This window comes from Tasmannia lanceolata, unplaced genomic scaffold, assembly GCF_043159265.1.
Source record: "Tasmannia lanceolata isolate RefF3 unplaced genomic scaffold, GAP_Taslan_0.1 ptg000003l, whole genome shotgun sequence".
NCBI classification, from domain to species: domain Eukaryota; kingdom Viridiplantae; phylum Streptophyta; class Magnoliopsida; order Canellales; family Winteraceae; genus Tasmannia; species Tasmannia lanceolata.
The window spans coordinates 5,585,369-5,605,417 of NW_027518680.1; the positions used below are offsets into that span (position 1 = coordinate 5,585,369).

Here is a 20,049-nt window from a genome sequence, read left to right on the forward strand (position 1 = left end):
ATTCAAAGGGATATTATCGTAAATTTAAGGTTCCTCTTCAGTAAAAACGGAATAGGACCATTTCAAGTTAACTTCATTGTAAGTAAAAAGAAAGAGGTAATAAATTTTACAAATATTTTTCCTTTCCAAACTTGTTCAGAAAACTGGTTCCAGTTATCTTCTTTGAATGGCAAAATTTCTTATTTCGTGAAAAAGAAAATCCTAGGAATAAATTTTCCAGAAGAAATGTTTTTCCTGTAATCCAAACAAGGCCTTATTAGGCTGTAAAATGGGCCATGTCGAAGCCTAAAATAAAAGGGAAGATTACTTCGCTTGCTTCAAATTATTGAGAAGAAATAAGAATCAGACAACCTATTTAACACATAACAGCCAAAACTAAAGAACCAAGAAAGACAAAAAAAGAAAGGAACTGTTCTTCTCTGCTATTGAATTTTGTCAGATAGTTTTTAATATGTCAAATGTGAGCACATTGCACACAACCCTTGGCAAAAAATGACTATTTTTCTTTAAAAAGAATGGCTACATCTGAATTCAAGCTTTGGGCTACTTCTATTTTCTCTTATCTTGACAAACAATAAAGCCGGAAGAATACATGCTGAAAAGGAAAAATACACTTGTATTGGGTAGCTTGCATGGAGAAATAAGTTTGTATTGGAGAAGTGGAGGAAGACTCATTCATCGCGGCTACTTAAGTGGCCTCGGCCGATGGGAGAAAATCTCGAGGAGGCAGTAACAAAAGGCTCTTCTTCATCCACATCAGGATCATATACAGAAGAATCATTCCTAACAATGCTGTTGCCTCCACCACCGCCACTGTTGCTGCGGAACAAATGTGATATTCTCTTGTTTAAATTCCAATCCTGTATTTTTAAACAAGAAAAACAAACCTCAGGACCCATGAATTTGGGATCACAAATGCAAAAATGTCAATATAGTCTATATAGAGCTAATAAAATATCTGCTGGGGAAGAAAAGGAAGACAGAACAAGCACCTAGTTGGTAAAAATGACAATATGATGACTGCATAATTGGGAAGTGCTCAAGAAAACTGGATGGAGTTAGAATGATTTTGTTATTCATAACTACACCTAAAAACTCATATTGAATTGAAAACTGCCCAAACGAAAAACTGACTGACTCGGATGATTCAATGATTGACATAGCAAGTCTTGTATTGACTTGGGGGGACAAGTCGAATGTGTTTTGATTGACCTGGTAACACGGGAATCAAGTCAACTTCAGAGTTTTAAGGATATAAACCTTCTGACAAGAAAAATACCTTATGATCTGTAAATTATGGTCACAGCTGGATAAAGCTTTTAAATGTTTCCTGAAACCCTGTCAAGTTAATGATAACTCTAAACATGAAACGTTTGTAAGATGAAGCAAAAAAGCTCCAAGATCTTTCTTTGACTATCAAGGCTAAATTGTCATGATACTAGTCACGTGTATATTAGTAATGTATCTGTCTTGTTTATTAATTCTAATCTCTGTCTAATGGTCGACAAAAGAATAATAGAACAAAATCAGTGGCATTACACCACCAGTTATGGTTCTTCCTTTGCTGACACTTTTAAGGCAGCCGTCATCAGATATTCAAGCTTAAGGGAATGGAGAAAAACAAAGTCAAGATGACAAAATCAGCATCCCCAACTACTTTGACATGGATGGTCCTGTGCAACTGTTCGAAAAAAAAAAAAAAGGAATGTTGTTAAATCATCGGAAAGTACAAGATGTGGGTATGGGGCAATAGAGTAGAATAATGCATTGGAATTTGCAGTGTATCTGTAAGAACCGGTAAAATAGATATATATATATATATATATATATATATATATATATATATATATATATATAAATATAAAAATGGCCTCATAGGTGGGTAATCATCGGCCATTACTCATTTTCCCCAAGTTAATCGGGCATGAGGACATCTGGCATAATGGGGCGTACACGATTCGAACCCAAGTCTAAGCTAAGATTGAACGGCTTCCTACCACTAAGCCACCGCCCCAGATGTCAACAAAAACGGAATAGATATATATATATGTTAAAAATTTCCAATAGTCACTATTCACAATAGTCACTATGCGAGATTACTATGCAGAAATACTATGCAAGTTCACTATTGAGATACACTATTTAAAAGTATTATTCACAGTAGGACCCACCGAGTACTATTTACAAACGGGTCCCACCATCAGTAGGTCCCACATCAGCGGGCCCCACACCCGCAGGTCCCACATCAGCGGGCCCCACACAAGTAGGTCCCACACAAGCGGGTCCCACACAAGCGGGTCCTACCAACAGTAGGTCCCACAACAAGTAAGTCCCACACAATAATTCAAGTTACTATTCAAGCAAATAAACTAATAATATAATAATTCAAGTTACTATTCATGCAAATAAAATAATAAATAAAATAATAATATAATAATTCAGGTTAAGGCTATAAATAGAGGCTCGCAGACGAGGAAAAAAAAAAAAAAAGAGAAAGAGAGAGGAAGAGAAGAAGAAAAAGAAAAAGGAAATCTGAGAGAGAAGAAGGAAAAGGAAATCAGAGAGAAGAAGGAAAAGAAAATCTGAGAGAGGAGAAGGAAAAGGAAATCTGAGAGAGGAGAAGGTAAGTCTGTCAATAGTTATTTATTTACACAGTGAAATATCGGTGATATGGTTGGTTCTACCACCTATGGATAAAGCGTGCATATGAGGCGATAACTCGCTATCGATTATGCAAACTTTATCATCATATTTGAACGGTGAAATGCTCGCATAGTAACCGTAAAGTAAACTGTAAAGAAAGAAAGGCGAAGGTCAATAGTTATTTATTTAAACAGTGAAATATCGGTGATATGGTTGGTTCTACCACCTATGGATAAAGCTTGCATATGAGGCGATAACTCGCTATCGATTATGCAAACTTTATCATCATATTTGAACGGTGAAATGCTCGCATAGTAACCGTAAAGTAAACTGTAAGGAAAGAAAGGCGAAAAAAGGCGAACTGCTGAGCATAGTAGCCAAAGAATGGAGGCCCACATGAATAGTAATATGCGGGCCCACATGAAGTAGTAACATGCGGGGCCCACATGAATAGTAACATGCGGGGCCCACATGAATAGTAACATACGGGGCCCACATGAATAGTAACATGCGGGGCCCACATGAATAGTAACATGCGAGGCCCACATGCATAGTAATATGCGGGGCCCACATAAATAGTGCATACTGGACAGAAAGGACATGAATTTGATAAAACTTAGAATTATTTACAGGTTAATCATTCCTATTCTTGTTGGGACTTTTCGGTTACTATCTTCACTCAGAAATTAAAAAGGCAGGTGACAGCTAGACCTTGTCTTGTAATGGTATTCAATATAATTGTCTATGCAATGTAGCTCTGCTTATAAATTGCCTGATAAATACCTGCTTAGTGAATTTATACTCGCTTGCCTGGAATCAAATGAATTGAAATGAATGCAGGAAGAAAGGCAAAGGTAAGTAATTGCATACATGTTGCATACATGGGGAAAGTGAAGGGGAACTTAAGGGTGTGGTGGAATCATCCTGGGACCTAAGGTCCAAAGGCCAACGCGAGAAGCGTGTACTGCCTTTCGTTGGCAAACCAACCAAAAAGGGAAAGTATCCCCGAGGGATAGTATCCCCGGCTCGGCAAATGCGAGACCGTAATCCAAGTCCATAACGTCACTACCTTCAGACAGGGGTAGTGGGTAGCCGTGCGGCAAGGACACCGGCAGAAAAAAAATAAAATAAAATGAAAAAGTCAGAAAAGAACTGACAGAAAAATAAATGGGGGAAAAGCCGGATGTACCTGGGGAATGTGCTGTCTCATAATTATTGCATGCATAGCATACATTGAAATTATTGTCATTCCTTTTATTTATATTGCCATGGGCATTGTAATCTTTATTATATTGTTTCTAGACATTATTGAGGATGTGGATTATATTGTATGCACTGTTATTATTGTCTCTTTTACTTTGCTCGGTCTCTGGATGACCCTGCTCTGACGTTGATTCCTCCACCACAGGGGTTGAGGCATTAGATGGCGGAGCATTTGCAAATGAAGGAACCATGGGATAAGGGACTGTGTGATCAGAGAGTTTGTTCCTGAGTTTTTACATTTTGACGCCTTGCGTCATTTACCATGTCTATCAATACTTTGTTATGATAAGACATCTTTCAGTTGTAATAAGATTCTATCGTGGTTGATGCTTGTATAAAAAAAAAAATAGTTACATGATTTTTGCTTTCTTTTGCTCGTAGCGACTCGTCGGAAATCGGGTCGTTACAGTATCACTCGAAACACTCTAGCCTATTGGGCATATCGACGAGTACACTACAATACATGAGGGCGAAAAGAGATGCACGAGACATCTTGTCATGTGCAGATTGAGGAATAAGTGGTGTCTTCTTGTCATGTGCATGAGACATCTTGTCATGTGCAGATTGAGGTAAAGTATGTTGTTAAAGCATCGGAAAGTACAAGATGTGAGTATGGGGCAATACAGTAGAGCAGTGCATTAGAATTTGCAGTGTATCACTCGAAACACTCTAGCCTATTGGGCATATCGCTGTGTACACTACAATAAATGAGGGCAAAAAGAGATGCACGAGACATCTTGTCATGTGTGCATGGAACCATGGCCAACCAAGGAGGTTTCTCTTATTTCATTTTTATAAGCTTACGAGCCTAAGTATTTACTCCTATAACACAATAGTTACTTTAAAAAGACAGGCTATTCTTTAATTAGAGGTATTTACTATTAATCTTTCATAATCATTTAACGTTTTCCAATTTACAAGGGTCTTCAATTTAAATTGGGACCTTTATATAATGGATTTTGACACTACTCATTCTAGTAAGATCAATTTACTCTCTTTACTCTATTATTTGGATAATATTTTCTGGATTCTGACCCACTTGCACCTAATTCCTGGCTTTTTTAACAGTCCAAAAGCCCAAGAGATATATGGTATAGAACATGCATGAACAATTACACTAGGATTGTATCAATACAGAATTGATGAAGTCACAATGCTTTGATCAGGTTAGTTTACTCCAAACAGATTATTACATATATGAGTATATGATAGCAATGCAAATATTGACTATTGGGAAACAACTGTTATGGTATTAAAATTCTATTAATCCGCACAAGAGTAATAATGTGATTTCCTGTTAAGTGACAAACATATAAATCTGCACAAGGGCAAAAAATTAAATGCTACAGCCTACAGGTGTAATCTACACTTAAGCATTGAATAAATGAATCAGAACCGAAGTAGATAAAGTTTATAATAAGTCGTGACCTTAAAAAGAAATAAATGAACCTCAAGAAAAAAGAAGAAAAATAATCTAACATAATGCATAAAAATAATTTAGAGGATCAAACCTTTGCTACTCTTTCTGTTTTAGCTTCTACAGGAAGTTGGGTTGATGCACTGACATCGTTGACCTTCAAGTAGTTGTACATAACAACACCACATAGAGCTGCAAAAAAAAGTATTCTTTCCTTAGATGGACAACCTTAACTCTTTAGGAAGGTAAAAACATGTTATGTCAAGTACTGGTACACACTCAAATGCAAAGAGCAGTACCGATTGCATAGCCAATAATATTCGGCCCAGTTATTGTTGATTCAGGAAATATAATTGTGGAAAGGGCAATTAATATCCAATCTTTCAGAACACCAGCAACCCTGACGGTGACAGCTCCAGTTCTACCGATTACTAAGAATATAGAAGTGTTCAAGGCGAAAGCAGAAAGAGCGTTCGACAAAAATATCCAGAAATTGAACTGAATCTGTGAAAACTCCATTCCAGGCTTTTCCAGTAAATACCAAGGTACAAACAAGAACAAGAAACTGCACATGACAAAATACAAAAAGTGAGTCTCTCAAATGAATACCTAAATTAAATGAGCCAGAATGGACAATAGAATGGGCTAATAAAAGGGAACAACAAAGGACATTTTCATGGTAAGACAGATACCCTACGGTTTTATGCAGGGGAACAGCAAAACACATTTTCATGGTAGGACAGATACTGTACTTTTTTATGCTAAGGGCAGTCAGAAAAGATTAGTATTTTAGGGAAGAAGGATACACATATTGGTTCCAGCAGAAGAAATAAAACATGTAGAGGTTCCAAACTTTAGTATATCGATGTTCCAAAATTGTGGGTGAGGTATGGGGTTCTCAATATTCCAGATTTTCAAGTGAGAATTAATTAATATCATATTGCTGAAGAAAGAGACATCAGATCATTGATTTCCATGTAAATTCCGTGATCAGATTATATATATATGAGAAAACGGTTTCTACACACGTGTAGATAAGTTATCTACACACTAGCTTAAAATACAGTGGAGGGCATATTGTTTGGGTGATCCAAACCATTCATTTGATTGGCCCTCACATAGATAGGGTGTCCATAAAAAATCAGCTCCATAGGATCATCCCAACCCTACGATTTGTGGAGGTAAAATGGACTTGTATAAACCTTCACAAATCTGTCCATTTTTTGCCTCCACGGTTCGAAGGGTTAGGATGATCCTATGGAGCTGATTTTTTGTGGACACCCTATCTATGTGAGGGCCAATCAAATGAATGGTTTGGATCACCCAAACAATGTGGGCCTCCACTGTATTTTAAACTAGTGTGTAGATAACTTCTCTACACATGTGTGTAGAAACCATTCTCTCTCTCTCTCTCTCTCTCTCTCTCTCTCTCTCTCTCTCTCTCTCTCTCTCTCTATATATATATATATATATATATATATATATATATATATGGGAGATGATATTTTCACCCACTCTGCAGTCTGCAGTACGCATTCGCCCCCTTATAACATGAAGAGTGGGCAACTTTAACGCTTTTTGACGTCAAATCACGTTAAAAGGGGGGCGAATGCGTACCCGCAGAGGGGGTGAAAATATCATTATATATATATATATATATATATATATATATATATATATATATGACTTTTACTCAAAATACAGCAACAAGCTGCACGTGCTGCAAGCCTTAAACTATCACCACATTGGAAAGAGAAAACCGAACTAAGCCTTTGTCCCAAACTAGTTGGGGTCGGCAATGGTAAATTAGAAGGGACTGGAGACATGATTAAAACATCAAATCTTGGTTGAGATGATACATCTCAGATGAAACAACAAATTTTGACTTCTTTCAGGATTGCCGGGAGGTGATTAAAGAGGATTTTGTTAGGTCTTCAATGGGACCCGCAATGGCAGCAGGGAGCGACAACTGACATGTATTTGTGAGGTGCTGTCGCGGGAAGCCACCTGTGAAGGATCGTCATAGCAAGGTTGATAGGAATTGCATCCAGAAATTGATCCAAGCTTGGCCCATAGACAAATCATCTAGTGACTCCATGAATCAAAGTTGTCGATCCCTGCCGACACCTTTCACCAGAAGCATCCCTGCTGGTTTCTCCGTCTTATCATTTTTCGCCAGGGCGCCTCCCCCTGCACACCTCTCTCCCTCATTAGGAAGTCAAGTAGATGGTGAGACACAGGACATTGCAAGGTACTGAGAAGAAACAAGACTATTCTCTCTTGGAAGCCATCAGAGCTCAAGGTTTTGTGTGTTTAGGAAAAGCAAAATAAACAGGTGAATAGGGTGGGGGAAGGGGGGCATGGTTTGAAATTTCGGATTTCGGCCGGACCGAAATTTATAACCGAAATTTAAAAATTTTGGTCGAAACTATAAGTTTTACACCGAAATTTCCACTGAAACCGAAAATTCATTTTTGGCTGAGGCCGAAACTGAAATTTCAAACCTTGTTTTTTTGGGGGGGGATGGAGGGGAGCACATAGGGTGAGAAGGTTAGTGGTAAATGTGCATGGTGATATCATCTCCCTATTATGAAAGAGGAGAAATGCCACCTTTGGACCTTCGTTACTCACGACATCTAGATATTTAGCTTAAACAATTTCCTGGCAGATTTTGTTCATGACCACCAAAACGAGATGAGCAACAACAAAGCAACATGAAGTACCCAAAAATTAGAATGGGCATCAACAGCATCCATCAAAGTTGGGAGTTTTTTATTACTTGGCTTGCTAAGGTTAATCTCTTACACATGGAGATACATTGATCCTATATTTTACTAGAAATTATTTGGAGGTTGCCTTGCGGCTCCTAAGGTTAGAGAATTTATAGTAAAAACTCAATGGAAAGGTGCTTAATCTAAGTTGTATTCCATGAATTCCCCGTTCTGGAGCTCAATATGATCCATTGGGAATCGTCGGCGGCTTTTCCATACATCCGATCACATGTTGCTCCTACTTTTCCACACCTTTGCCTCAAAAAAAACATAGAAAGGATAGAAAAGAAAAGCATGAAGATCTATAGAAGTGCAGAGAGAGAGAGAGAGAGAGATGTGTGTGTGTTTCAAAAAATGAAAGAGACAGGATGAGATAGGCAAACAGAGATGGAATCTAAGTTGTATTCCATGAATTCCCCGTTCTGGAGCTCAATATGATCCATTGGGAATCGGCGGCGGCTTTTCCATACATCCGATCACATGTTGCTCCTACTTTTCCACACCTTTGCCTCAAAAAAAACATAGAAAGGATAGAAAAGAAAGGCATGAAGATCTATAGAAGTGCAGAGAGAGAGAGAGAGATGTGTGTGTGTGTGTTTCAAAAAATGAAAGAGACAGGATGAGATAGGCAAACAGAGATGTGAGGGCTCCCCCCCCCCCCCCCCAACCCCACGCCTTTTTTTTATTTATTTTTTTCAAATATAATTAAACACTAATTGTTGGCCAGCTATTGCCGCCTCAGCCCGTCAAGAGCCGCACGCAATAGGACAAGTTCAGGCATGCTGCTATTGAGTAACAAGTGTGGAGATATCAACACCCTTCATACTATTCTTTCTTGGTATTAGAGGAAGTTGAAAACCCATATAAATTAGAACTGTTTAAAAGATACCCTTTTCCATCTTGTTGTGATCTCATTCAATTTGATCCTTGATCCCAAATGCCTCTCTTTTTCCCCTTTTGTCTTCTATCCTAGTATGCATTCCCTTTTAAACCATAATTCAACTTCTGATTTACATGTCAAGTATATTCTTTCTTATTCTTCGTTTTAGCCTCATATTTTCTCTTTTCTCATTGGCATCGATTTTGGAGCTTTCACCATAATTTTCAAACCCTAGGCTTGAAACTCCTGTTTTTGAAACCCTTACTCTTCATTCCTCTTTTCTTCACCTCATTCTTCGTACAACTTCAATATCACACTTCAAGCTTCAAAACCCGACCTTCAAAAATCTACCCTCCAAAACCCGGATTTTGAAACCCTAATTCTAATTGAGTAATTTCCTTCCCTCTATAATTTATCTTTCCTAACTTACAACCAACTTAAGTTGGGTGCATCTTAGCATAAGTGAGGCTAACATTAGCATGGACAACTTATATTAGGCTCATGTTAGCATCTCAACTTTCAGTTAGGTGCGTTTTAGCACCCTTTACATCCTATTCTCATTTTCTTAAAAGCCAAACAAAACAAACATTATGACCTGCTCTCCTTTGCCCTTTCTCTTTCTCCTTGGTCAGAAATCATCACAACCAAACCCTAGGCCCCTCTCTTCCCTCTATCTCTCATCTTTCACTTAAAATGATCCCCCCTTTCTATCCTTTATTTTCTTGTCTTTGTTCACACTCTTTATTTTCCGTTTAATGGCATCTTCTTCCTCTCTATGTCCACTCACATCCTTTCCTTCCTACCTCAATCCAATGATATCTTTGTTCTTTGCAGAGGACAAGCATGCCCATTGATCATGAACAAGGTATTCTTGACCACCTTAATGGCACCTCACTTGTTCCCTCGAAAGACCAAAACATAGGTTGGATCAACTAAACTTTACCCCGAAATTTTAGCCCCAATGCTGGATATGGCAATTGCTTGCGGTCTCTGAAAATCACTTCATGAACCCAAGCACAGCAGTCCAAAGCCTGTATTATAAAACTTGGTATTGAACTTCAAAAATGCCAAAGAAGGAATTCATTTACGAAAAGCATGTGCAGCATAGTCCATTTATATATTTTAACATGCAAATGCACAAGATATAGCAGTCTTCAGTTAGGTAGGAGTCATAGCAGATAAAGGACCTAAAAGAAGTCAAATGGAGGTGATAGGGTTGAGAACTGGGATCGTAAGGAGACCAAGGTAGACAACATATAAGGAGAGAGAGAGAGAGAGAGAGAGAGAGAGAGAGAGAGAGAGAGAGAGAGTTGCCCCATAGAAAACTAGGAAATAAATAAAAACCTAGGAATTAGATATAGAGTATTTGAAGAACGAGATGGGCAAATATCAATTTGAAAATTTTAGGGGGGAGGGGGGAGAAAAAAAATTCCGTGCATGATATAATGAGTCACAACATGACCTAACTGTATAACAGAACAAATCACACAACTACTTGAGCCTTCGGCAAAATAGGATGCCGGGTAGATCTCATATCTACAGAAAGCACTAGGGGAATCACAATAAAATCTGTCTTCAAGAAAAAACCAAGTAAACACTTGGCTGAATATCACTTTCCGAAAATCTGTCTTCATATCCTGAGAAGCTTTTTCACTACATTTGTGGAAGTTTATTTTCGTGTAACATTTCCTGGAGAGAGTGTTAAATAAGCAAAAGATAACTTTCACCCCATTCCTCTATGAGGCTATGAGCATAATAAGACCTCATTTTCTCAATGTTTACAAGAAACAAGTAAAAAAACAATGTTTTGAAGCCCCATGATAGAATACCTGCAGGGAGCAATATAATATAAGCTGGTGATAGGATTAAGAGTTAAGCCTTTCTTTTGGAGGAGGACTTGAGTTAAAACCAGCCTAAGAGCTTCTGCAATCATCCCAGCGACTTGGTAAAGTGTGCCAACTACATCAAAACTAATTTCGCCGTATGAGGAAATGACGACTCCAACACTGATCAGCACCATGTTCAAGAACACGTCACACCTTAATTGGTCAGTTCCACATAAAACAGCCATGAAAAATGTTGCCACCGGCACTGTAACAAATCAGATTTTGAGAATGAGGAGCCCATAGTAGTTCTTCAAGGCATAAGCATTAAATTAAGAAGAGAAAGAAGGCAGAAGATATGGCAACATACTTAGTGCTTTGAGCATCTGGATAAAAGCCACTGAAATGTACAAATAGGCGGTGTTACCAAACCTGTAATCAAAAGAAAAATACTTTTCCATCACTGCTAGTGTCGTGTGATACTCCAACAAGACATGCTTGACAATTAGACTCAGGCACAAACATTGCAAAGTAATGATAGGCACAACATAAATTTCACTGGAACTCCAAATATTAAGTGATACCGCAAGCAGAGAGTTGAAAACATAGTTAACATCAACATAAGGAAGAAGTTTTTCAGAACTTTGGGAGCGGAGACATCTATATGACTGGTGTTCGGAAACTACAAGAAATGTTTAAGCAACTCGTTGGCATCTAACAGACTTGTTGGATGTCAGATACATTTAAAAGTATGAAAACAATCGCCGAACGCCCATTAATAACTATGGCATGCTTGAGAATTTGTATCACCCCAAAAGATGGAAGATTAAGCGAGTACAATTCATCAAATTTCATCTACCACAATCAACTTCAAGTTAAAAGCACCAAAACATTATCCATCTCGTATACAAAATAAACAAACCAGCATTTCAACACCTGGATGCAGATCAAAAAGCGGCCGAGGAAAATCCTAGTTGACTCGACGCAATGTGACCGAGTACTCGGTTTACGCGTTCATAACTAATAACTCAGGAAAGTCAAAGGAGTTTTGATTGACTTTGTATGGCAAAACGCATACTCGGACAACGTAAAAAGAAATCGACTCAAGCAATTAGACGATGATGCGTGGAAATTTTGAAACAGTGAAACAAACAAAGAATTATCATTTATGAATAGAAGGAAAAAAGAATTGACACACAAGCTGTTCATTTCAAAGTCAACATTACTACGAGCTACCATAGGGGGGAGGGGTGAAAGGGACATGAATAAATCATGCAGGATGTATATTTTGCCAAAGTTTAGGCTAATGGACCCAAATATAGTATTGAACACTATCAGGAAATGCATCAACCCATTCATGCCATGAGCACAACAGAACAAGAAAATCAACTAATCATTAAGTCAATTTGTGCCTCTCAAGGTACTTACCAAAGGCTGGATGCAAAGAAAACACCTATGGGAATCACACATGTTGCATATCTACAAAACCAAGAGAAGTATATCAAGCTGGGAACAAAATGAGCAAAAACAAAAAGACTGGTTCTAATAGTCGTACATTTTGAATGTCATGTTGACAGGTGCTACAACCTGCATAATCAGACCATCAACAACATAGGTCAATGTGTATCCATAAATTTAAATAGTGCATATGAAATTAAATAGGGAGAGCGATGTATAAAGTGACATAAATTTCTAAAGCAGAAAGAAGGCGCCGAATGCTCGATACAGATCTAGCAGAGTTTGTATACAAGATGACAAAGGGATTCAATAATTAACACTAAAGCATCTGAAATGGGTATGTGATACGCGCCTACGATCCACATCAGCATGTAACTAGGTTTTCAGTGTAATATGAATTACATATGAAATGTGGTATGTTCTGAATTACCAGACATGTGCGTAACCATGTGTTCAATGAAGTTAAACTAGAATGGATGTTTCGCACATGTAACTAGGTGTTTGATGTTGTTAAACTAGCATGGATGGTTGTCTAACATATGCAATGGTTTTTAAGTGTGTATTTGTGCCTATTCTAACATTTCCTGAAGTTTCATCTAAGATTTCTGTCATTTGCATATGTTTTCATGTGTTTTCGTGATTTTACAGGATTTCCCGAAATGTTTCTATTTCTGTGGCACCCGAAGCCAAAATTTAAAACCTTGGCACTATGACACCATAGAACTCTGCAATTAAAGTGCATTTGGGAGAAAATAGAATTGGAATGGGTGAAATCCTTGGGAAGCACAAGCACTCATGATGCACTCCTCATTTTTATCATTTAAAATTTTAAAAAAAAATAGGAACAAACATCTTTGAGAGGGCCAAAATTGTGACAGCTCCCTTAGCCCTAAAGATGGCTTTCTCAAAGAACCTTGGGTAACTTTTGAAATTGTGCAATGTCAAGATGCTCTCCAAATAAGCTATTTTCGAAGTTCCCAAGCAATTTTAGTGGCTCAATTTTCCACTATGCCTTTGCCAAGTCCTCTATAAATTTTAAACTTAGCAATTGTCCAAGATTATGATTCCAAGTAGCATCCAAATTTCCTTTATGATGTAATCTTGCCTCTCGTGATAAATAATTGCTAGCAGTACATTTGAATTAAGAATTTGGCAATTGGAAGCACAACAACACTCTTCCAATACCTCAAGATACATAGGAGCAGTTCAAACAACTAACTTACCATGTCGCAATTTCCATGTTTAGCAGTAGAAAAACTAAAAATAATTTTCACGTACATGGCATCCAACCAACTTATAATTAAGAAAAAATTGAAGACTCCAAAATAAAAAAGGATTTATATGCACCTATCTATAAGGAAGACAATAGCAGGGATATGCTTGTTTATACAATAGATTATATTAAAATAGTTAGCAGTTGAGCCAGAGAACCATAAAGTAATAATATAAAACACATATGAAGGTGTAAGCCCAATGGTTCCCACCCTTGGCATTTCCTTCTTGTTTTGATGATTCCAAACACAAGTGCTTTTGAGTCACTAATGTGTTTGATTGTCTTTAGTTGTAGATCTCATTAGTGTGCATTCAAGGAAGCTTGGATCGAGGCCAAGAAGCTCTAATTGGACCATATTTGGAGGTCATTGGAGATCCAAGGAGCATGGTGGACTTGAAGAGGAAAATTCAAGAGAAGATCAAGTGTGTTTGAGTCCATATTAGAATGTATAAGATCCATCCTTAAATTAGGTTTATTGAGGCATAAATAAGTCTCTAATAAGGTCCCAAATAATACAAAAGAGTATGATAAAATCAGTAGACAAAAAACCCAAAGGGTAAGCAAAAGGTAAGTATCAAATTGGAACATACTTAGTTGACCATTAAACTTAATCCTAAGAAAATTAATCCAAAATATTTTCAACAGATAGATCTCGTTCTTCTAATGTCTGTAGAGTATAAGAACGTTGAAATCCGACAAGAAGGAGAGAGATATGATTTTCGGAAGATCACTGCGCAAAACAATTTTTCCTGCGCGGAGCTCCGTGGAGGCTTCTGGACCAAAATAAAAATAGGCTAATGGCTAGCGCGGAACTCCGCGGGTAGCCTCCGTACTAGCCGTTGGGAGCCCTATAACGGCTAGTTTTGGTCTCCCTTGCCTACATAAAGGCCTCTAACCTTCTTAAACTTAATTCTAACACTCCTAAGCTATCTTGGAACATATTAAGAGTGACTTAAACTTGTTTATGACTCTTTAATCTTAGATTAAGGGTTTGGATCATAGGCTTCACTTTGTATGTCTTCTTCAATCATTGTAACCCTTGTGAGGGATTTTGTTTTTCTTTCTTTCTATGTTCAAGATTGTATTTGAGCGAGTGTGAAGAGACGCGGAGCCATCTCAAGAGCGAGTGTGGGAACACAGAGCTTTCTCCGGAGTTTGTAATTGGGTTGATTCATCTTCGTTAAGAGAATCAAATTTAGGGAAGCCATCAAGAGCCTTGTTGGAGTGGAGTAGGTCCTCGGCTTAGACCGAACCCCTTAAAAATCATGGTGCACTCTTTCTATATCTCTCTATCTCTTTTGTGTGTGTTAACTTACCAACTTCTCCAAAAGCTTAAGCTTGGAGAAAGGCGTTATTTATCTTTTATACTTTAACACTCCCCCGCACGTGTGGCCCACTTGGCAAACACGTGGCACATGTGGTCCCACTTTGGGCCGACCATTGCATGTGGATTTTCGATATCCGGAAGGTTTGAACTCGAGTCCTTTAGCTCTGATACCATGTTAACTTACCAACTTCTCCAAAAGCTTAAGCTCTTGGAGAAAGGCGTTATTTATCTTTTATACTTTAATAGTGTGTGCATTTGATCTTTACTTTGTTTTGTGCTTAAGGGTTAGTTTTCCCATTTGTTTTTAATTCCCCGCTATTTTGGGAAAAGTTTTTGAAACCCAACAGCCCCCCTCCTTGGGTTCCACCATTCTCACCTGGGATTTCAGAAGGGTTAGCAATTGAGCAAGAGAACCAAAAAGTACTAATATAAAACACATATGAAGGGATAAACGTGCAAACAATAGTTTCAAGGCAATCGAAAAATTAGCAATTAAGGAAATATAAAACAAAGTAATATTTGGAACAAACTTCACCCAAATAGTTAAAAATATGGCGTACCTTGAAAACACGAACAAGAATGAAGGCCACCATACCAGAAAATCCCATGTGGATCATGGTAAGTGTTATGGGAAATGGGAAATTGAAATATTTAGGAGAGAGAACCCACTGCAAATAGAAAAGACAAACAAATCATTCGAAGACCAATTTTGCTCAAATACGTGCATTCTGTAGATAAAACTAAACTCCCAAACACAGACACAGATCAGAACCCTATACAAAATATTTACTACATAATAAGAGAAAGACCTTATACAAGATTGACAGAAAAATGAAGCCAACAAAAGCCAAGCAATAACTAGTGCATAAAAAAAAGGCATGGATTCGCACTCTAAGATGCAAACTAAACAACTGCTAGCCACCTCAGAATGTATACACTTTTGCTGCATGTGAAATTAGATCCATTCAACTGTGCTTAATAATCATTACATTACTCATGAGAAAATGAAATATCAAACAAAAAAAATTCGTAATTTTTTGCAATTCGAGACAAAAATTTACATTCAAAAAGTAATCAAGAAAACACCAAACAACACTCAAGTGGTGTTGATTTTTGCTCCTTTGAAGCAGACCGTGGAGGAACAAATAGAATTGACTTTATTGGAATTTCTTTCCCTCATTGTTTAGGGTTCTAGAAAACCCCAAGCTCAGTAAAAGTTCCCTTCTAATCCTTCTAAATTTTGTATAAAATATATGTTTTGGGCTAATATGGTTTAAAAGACTTCTACAAGGCAAAAGAAGTAAAAGAAGACAATAAATGTTGGGTCTTATGTTTTCCCTCATTTGGAGCAGTACTTGATGAAGTTCTAATATTATGAAAGAGAAAGAGACAAACTGCCAAATTCATATGGAAACATCAAACAATTACTAAGTGATTATTTTAAGACTAAAATCATTTAGATCGTGTCAAAAAAGTACAATTGCAATGGAAATATCCAACTTCATATAGAAGAATCAATAAAAAACAATGTCATTAAAAAATGCAGCAAAAACCTTCTGATATACCTCAATAAAATACTTGAAATGTCCAAATTTACAAGTCTTAGCAGACTAGCAGTAACTATACACAAAAATGAAAGGAGGACTTGAAGATGCATCACCTTGTTGTACAAAATAACCCCCGATGAGAGCAATATGTAGATTAATAGGTACAAATAGGTCAGGATAAGTTGCTTGTTGATCGTCATGTCTGCTTACAGATTCATAAATGACCCTGTCCTGTCTATCAATTTCCAGCTAGCTGGACATCTAAAAATATGACTGTTGGCATATGATATGGCAAATACTAGGATTCCATGCAGGTTGTTTCATCGACAAATACTTGCAATTCAAGGATAAATATTGTCCAAGGCAGACAAATATATACAGATCAAATCATGAATTTGTCAATTGTCCTCCGTATATCCATAAAGCTGCGAACCTGAAAAATCATGAAAATGAATAAACTTGACTGACAGGATTGAGAGCATATAATGATCAATTTTCCACAACAACTCATTTTCAATTCAAGGCAGAAAATGACACGCATACATGCAAAGATTGTGTGAGCTAATCTCAGGACCACGCAACATAATAGGAACACAAAGTCCTTAACTCAAGAGCAAGAGGAGTTCCTGGCAATATAGTAATTAAACGTCAAGAAAAGAAAAAATATCACTCCAACAACAAATGCAACATTTTGGTTTCGTAGCATAATAATTACACACCTTAATAAAGCATGCATAGGAACCTATCGAACTTTTTCAAGGGCTATTTCTAATTTCACGGGCCACTATGTAACATGAATTTCACAGCCACTAACAGTTTGGAAATTGTCAATTCATGTCTAGGTTTTGCGCATACAACACAAGTTCTATTGTGTCCTTATGATCATTTCCGCAATATGAAAAGACACATTAGCAATGAGATGTCCAAAGAGTGATACAAAGGAGGCTAAAATTTGCAATCATTCCAAGGTAGATAGATGGGCAAGAAATCAATTGTTTTGGCTATAATTAATTTTGGTATGCAACTGGTGCATAATGATGTAGGCATTTCTTAAACTGTAATCTAAGTTTGAAAGTTTAGAAACACGTGAAAACACATGAATGCGACAAATTGCCTAGTAGATGGAGCTTTAATTAATGGGGGGGGGTCAATGGCAGGAATCCTACTCTCACTTGGGTCACATCTACAATTTACCTCTCCTCCTTTGAGGAGGAGAAAACATTTGATCCTATCTGCTAAAGAGCGATATCTCCTTTCAATACCTAGGTTCTTGGTTACCTGAAATCGTCTCAATATCCTTGCTGATAGGTTTTAGTAAGAGGAAAGCTCATGTTGTATTGGGCTTGGACTGAGTTGATTCCAAGCATTACCTGGTTTTTTTTAAGTTTTTCTTATGGCATTATTTACAGAAAATTATCAGTACTATCCACGACATACTAGGTAGATGATGGAATTCTCCCATCTTTCCATGTAGTGGTGTCAGAGCTTTTGCTTGAGCCCTCCACATTTAAAGCTAGAAGTAGAGGTGGAAGCAGCATGCGAAAAGGAAAATAAATTAGTATTCAGCAAGTCCAAGTCAAGAGCAATCTAGGGTAAGTGGGTGGATCTGGATTCTATGTTCCACATGTGTAGGTACGTTGGGCTATCACAGGTGGTATTCCCTTGAGGAACCACCTGTGACCTGATTGTGAGGATCAAGGAGCACAAAAAGTTCTACTTGTCCCATGTTTCTTTCAGTTATAAAGCTTAAACAAAATTACACCTTGCAATGACAATCAGGTAGTGCTTTATCTTTTAACAATATCCACAGATTTACTTTGGTGCAGTTCCTGCTGGGTTTTTTTTTGCTTGCTTGTTTGCTTTTAAATGATCATAAATCACTGTTACATCATGTCTATGAAGTTACCCTTGGATCTATTCTCCATTAAAGCTTCTCTTTCTTCTCTACTTTCTCTCATCTTTATCCTCTCTAATTCCTGGCATCTCAAACTTTTCAAATCTTCTCCATTCTTGAAAATCAGTTTGTGCAAATTTGGGATTGTTTCAAGATCTTGTTGGTCTCTTGATTGATTGATCTTAGATTTTGACCCAACGGCCAGATTGACATGATTTTTATCATGTTTAATCTTAGTTCATCTCGAAAGTAATTCCATATTGTTTCAAACCGATCCATCCATTGGATCTTATCCAAAAAATTTTGGCACTTCAAAACTGTCTTAAATTTTAATAATCTGCGGCCCTACCATCAAAATCTGTTTTGTTTTCAGTTTCCTCGAATTTATCTCCTTTGATTATATCGAATTAGTCATTAATAACCACATGAGTCCCTATTCTTGTCTCCCTTAAGTCTTCCATCAACCCCATCCTACATAAATATACTTCGAACAGTGATGAGATTATCAATGGTGGAAGCATAAGAGTAAAAATAATGAAATGGATTTTCTCACCTTCTAACATCCTCGAGCTTAACTTTGATGGATACTCTTTGCAAAATCCGAATCATGGAGAAGTGGGGATGTTTTCCAAAAATAATTTGGGGGTAACTCAAATGAAGCGGAGCTATGGTCCCTTCTTATTGGGCTTTGTCAAATGAAGAGGAGCTATGGTCGCTTCTTATTGGGCTCCCTATTTTCATCGAAAAGTTTAATGGTGACCTTTGGGCAGAGAGCGACTCCTCAAATGTAGTTGATATGACAAAAAAATGAGGTATGGTCCCTAAGAGTTTGGACACATATAATCGACGTGATCACTGACTTTTGTAGAGGAAAAGGTTCCTCATTCTCACTTATTCCTAAGGCCCTGTTCGTTTCAGATTGTGAGAACCGATGGTGAGAGCCCCAACCAATTATTGGCCAATAATCGATTGGGGCCACTTTTTTTTATAATCACTTGGGGCCCTCACCATCAGTTCTCACAATCTGAACGAACAGGGCCTAAATGTTGTGATGAATCGGCAGACTCACTTGCTAAGAGTACGATTAGTATAGATGTATTGCTCGAGGGGCAATATCTGCACCCTATTGTAATTATTCCATTGCATTTTCTGTTTTTCTTTAATAAATCTTTTTCATGCTTCAGAAAAAAAACTCACTCGAGGGATTACACATGTAAAACCTCCCAAACCCCATGCCAGAAACAGATCAAGATGATCTAAACCCTAATAAAAAACAGATGAGAATGCAAAAGTTCTGATAAAAACATCCACCAATCTCTGATCATCCAAGAACCAACAGAGACAATCCATAAACAGTGAAAACAACCAAGAACAAATCATATGACATCCAAATCAAACAAAAAATAACCAAGAACAGATCATAGCATTCAAATCAAACAATGTGAGATATAAAAAGAAATTTGCAGTAGAATCAATAAATAAACAGATCAGATTACGGAGAAATGAGAATCAAAACGTGTTCAAGATCGATCTGATTGTAATGCGTACAAATTAAAGGAAGGGACAACATTGAGAGAAACTTAGGTTTTGTACAAAGAGAAAGATATGTTAAGGAGATGAGAGGAATACCTGAAAACGTGAAGAGGGAGGGAGACCTAGGCTTCTAAATTTGCGATTTGGTGTTAAAAGCTCTTTCTGTTTCTTTGAAAAGATAGTACAGAGACCTGATACGTGAAGCGGCAGTCTTAATATG

General features: G+C 37.4%; 1 protein-coding gene across 1 annotated transcript; it reads right to left on the bottom strand.

Annotated features, from left to right (window-relative positions):
* Positions 1-401: 401 nt before the first annotated feature.
* Positions 402-20,049, bottom strand: LOC143860492 (putative sugar phosphate/phosphate translocator At1g48230). Its single transcript, XM_077371173.1, has 10 exons — positions 19,926-20,049; positions 16,516-16,835; positions 15,416-15,523; positions 12,353-12,384; positions 12,226-12,276; positions 11,168-11,229; positions 10,804-11,065; positions 5,623-5,888; positions 5,418-5,515; positions 402-860 (listed from the first exon to the last, which is right to left on the bottom strand). The coding sequence occupies exons 2-10, from the start codon at positions 16,600-16,602 to the stop codon at positions 672-674; spliced, it is 1,155 nt and encodes a 384-aa protein (XP_077227288.1). The 5' UTR covers positions 16,603-16,835; positions 19,926-20,049; the 3' UTR covers positions 402-671.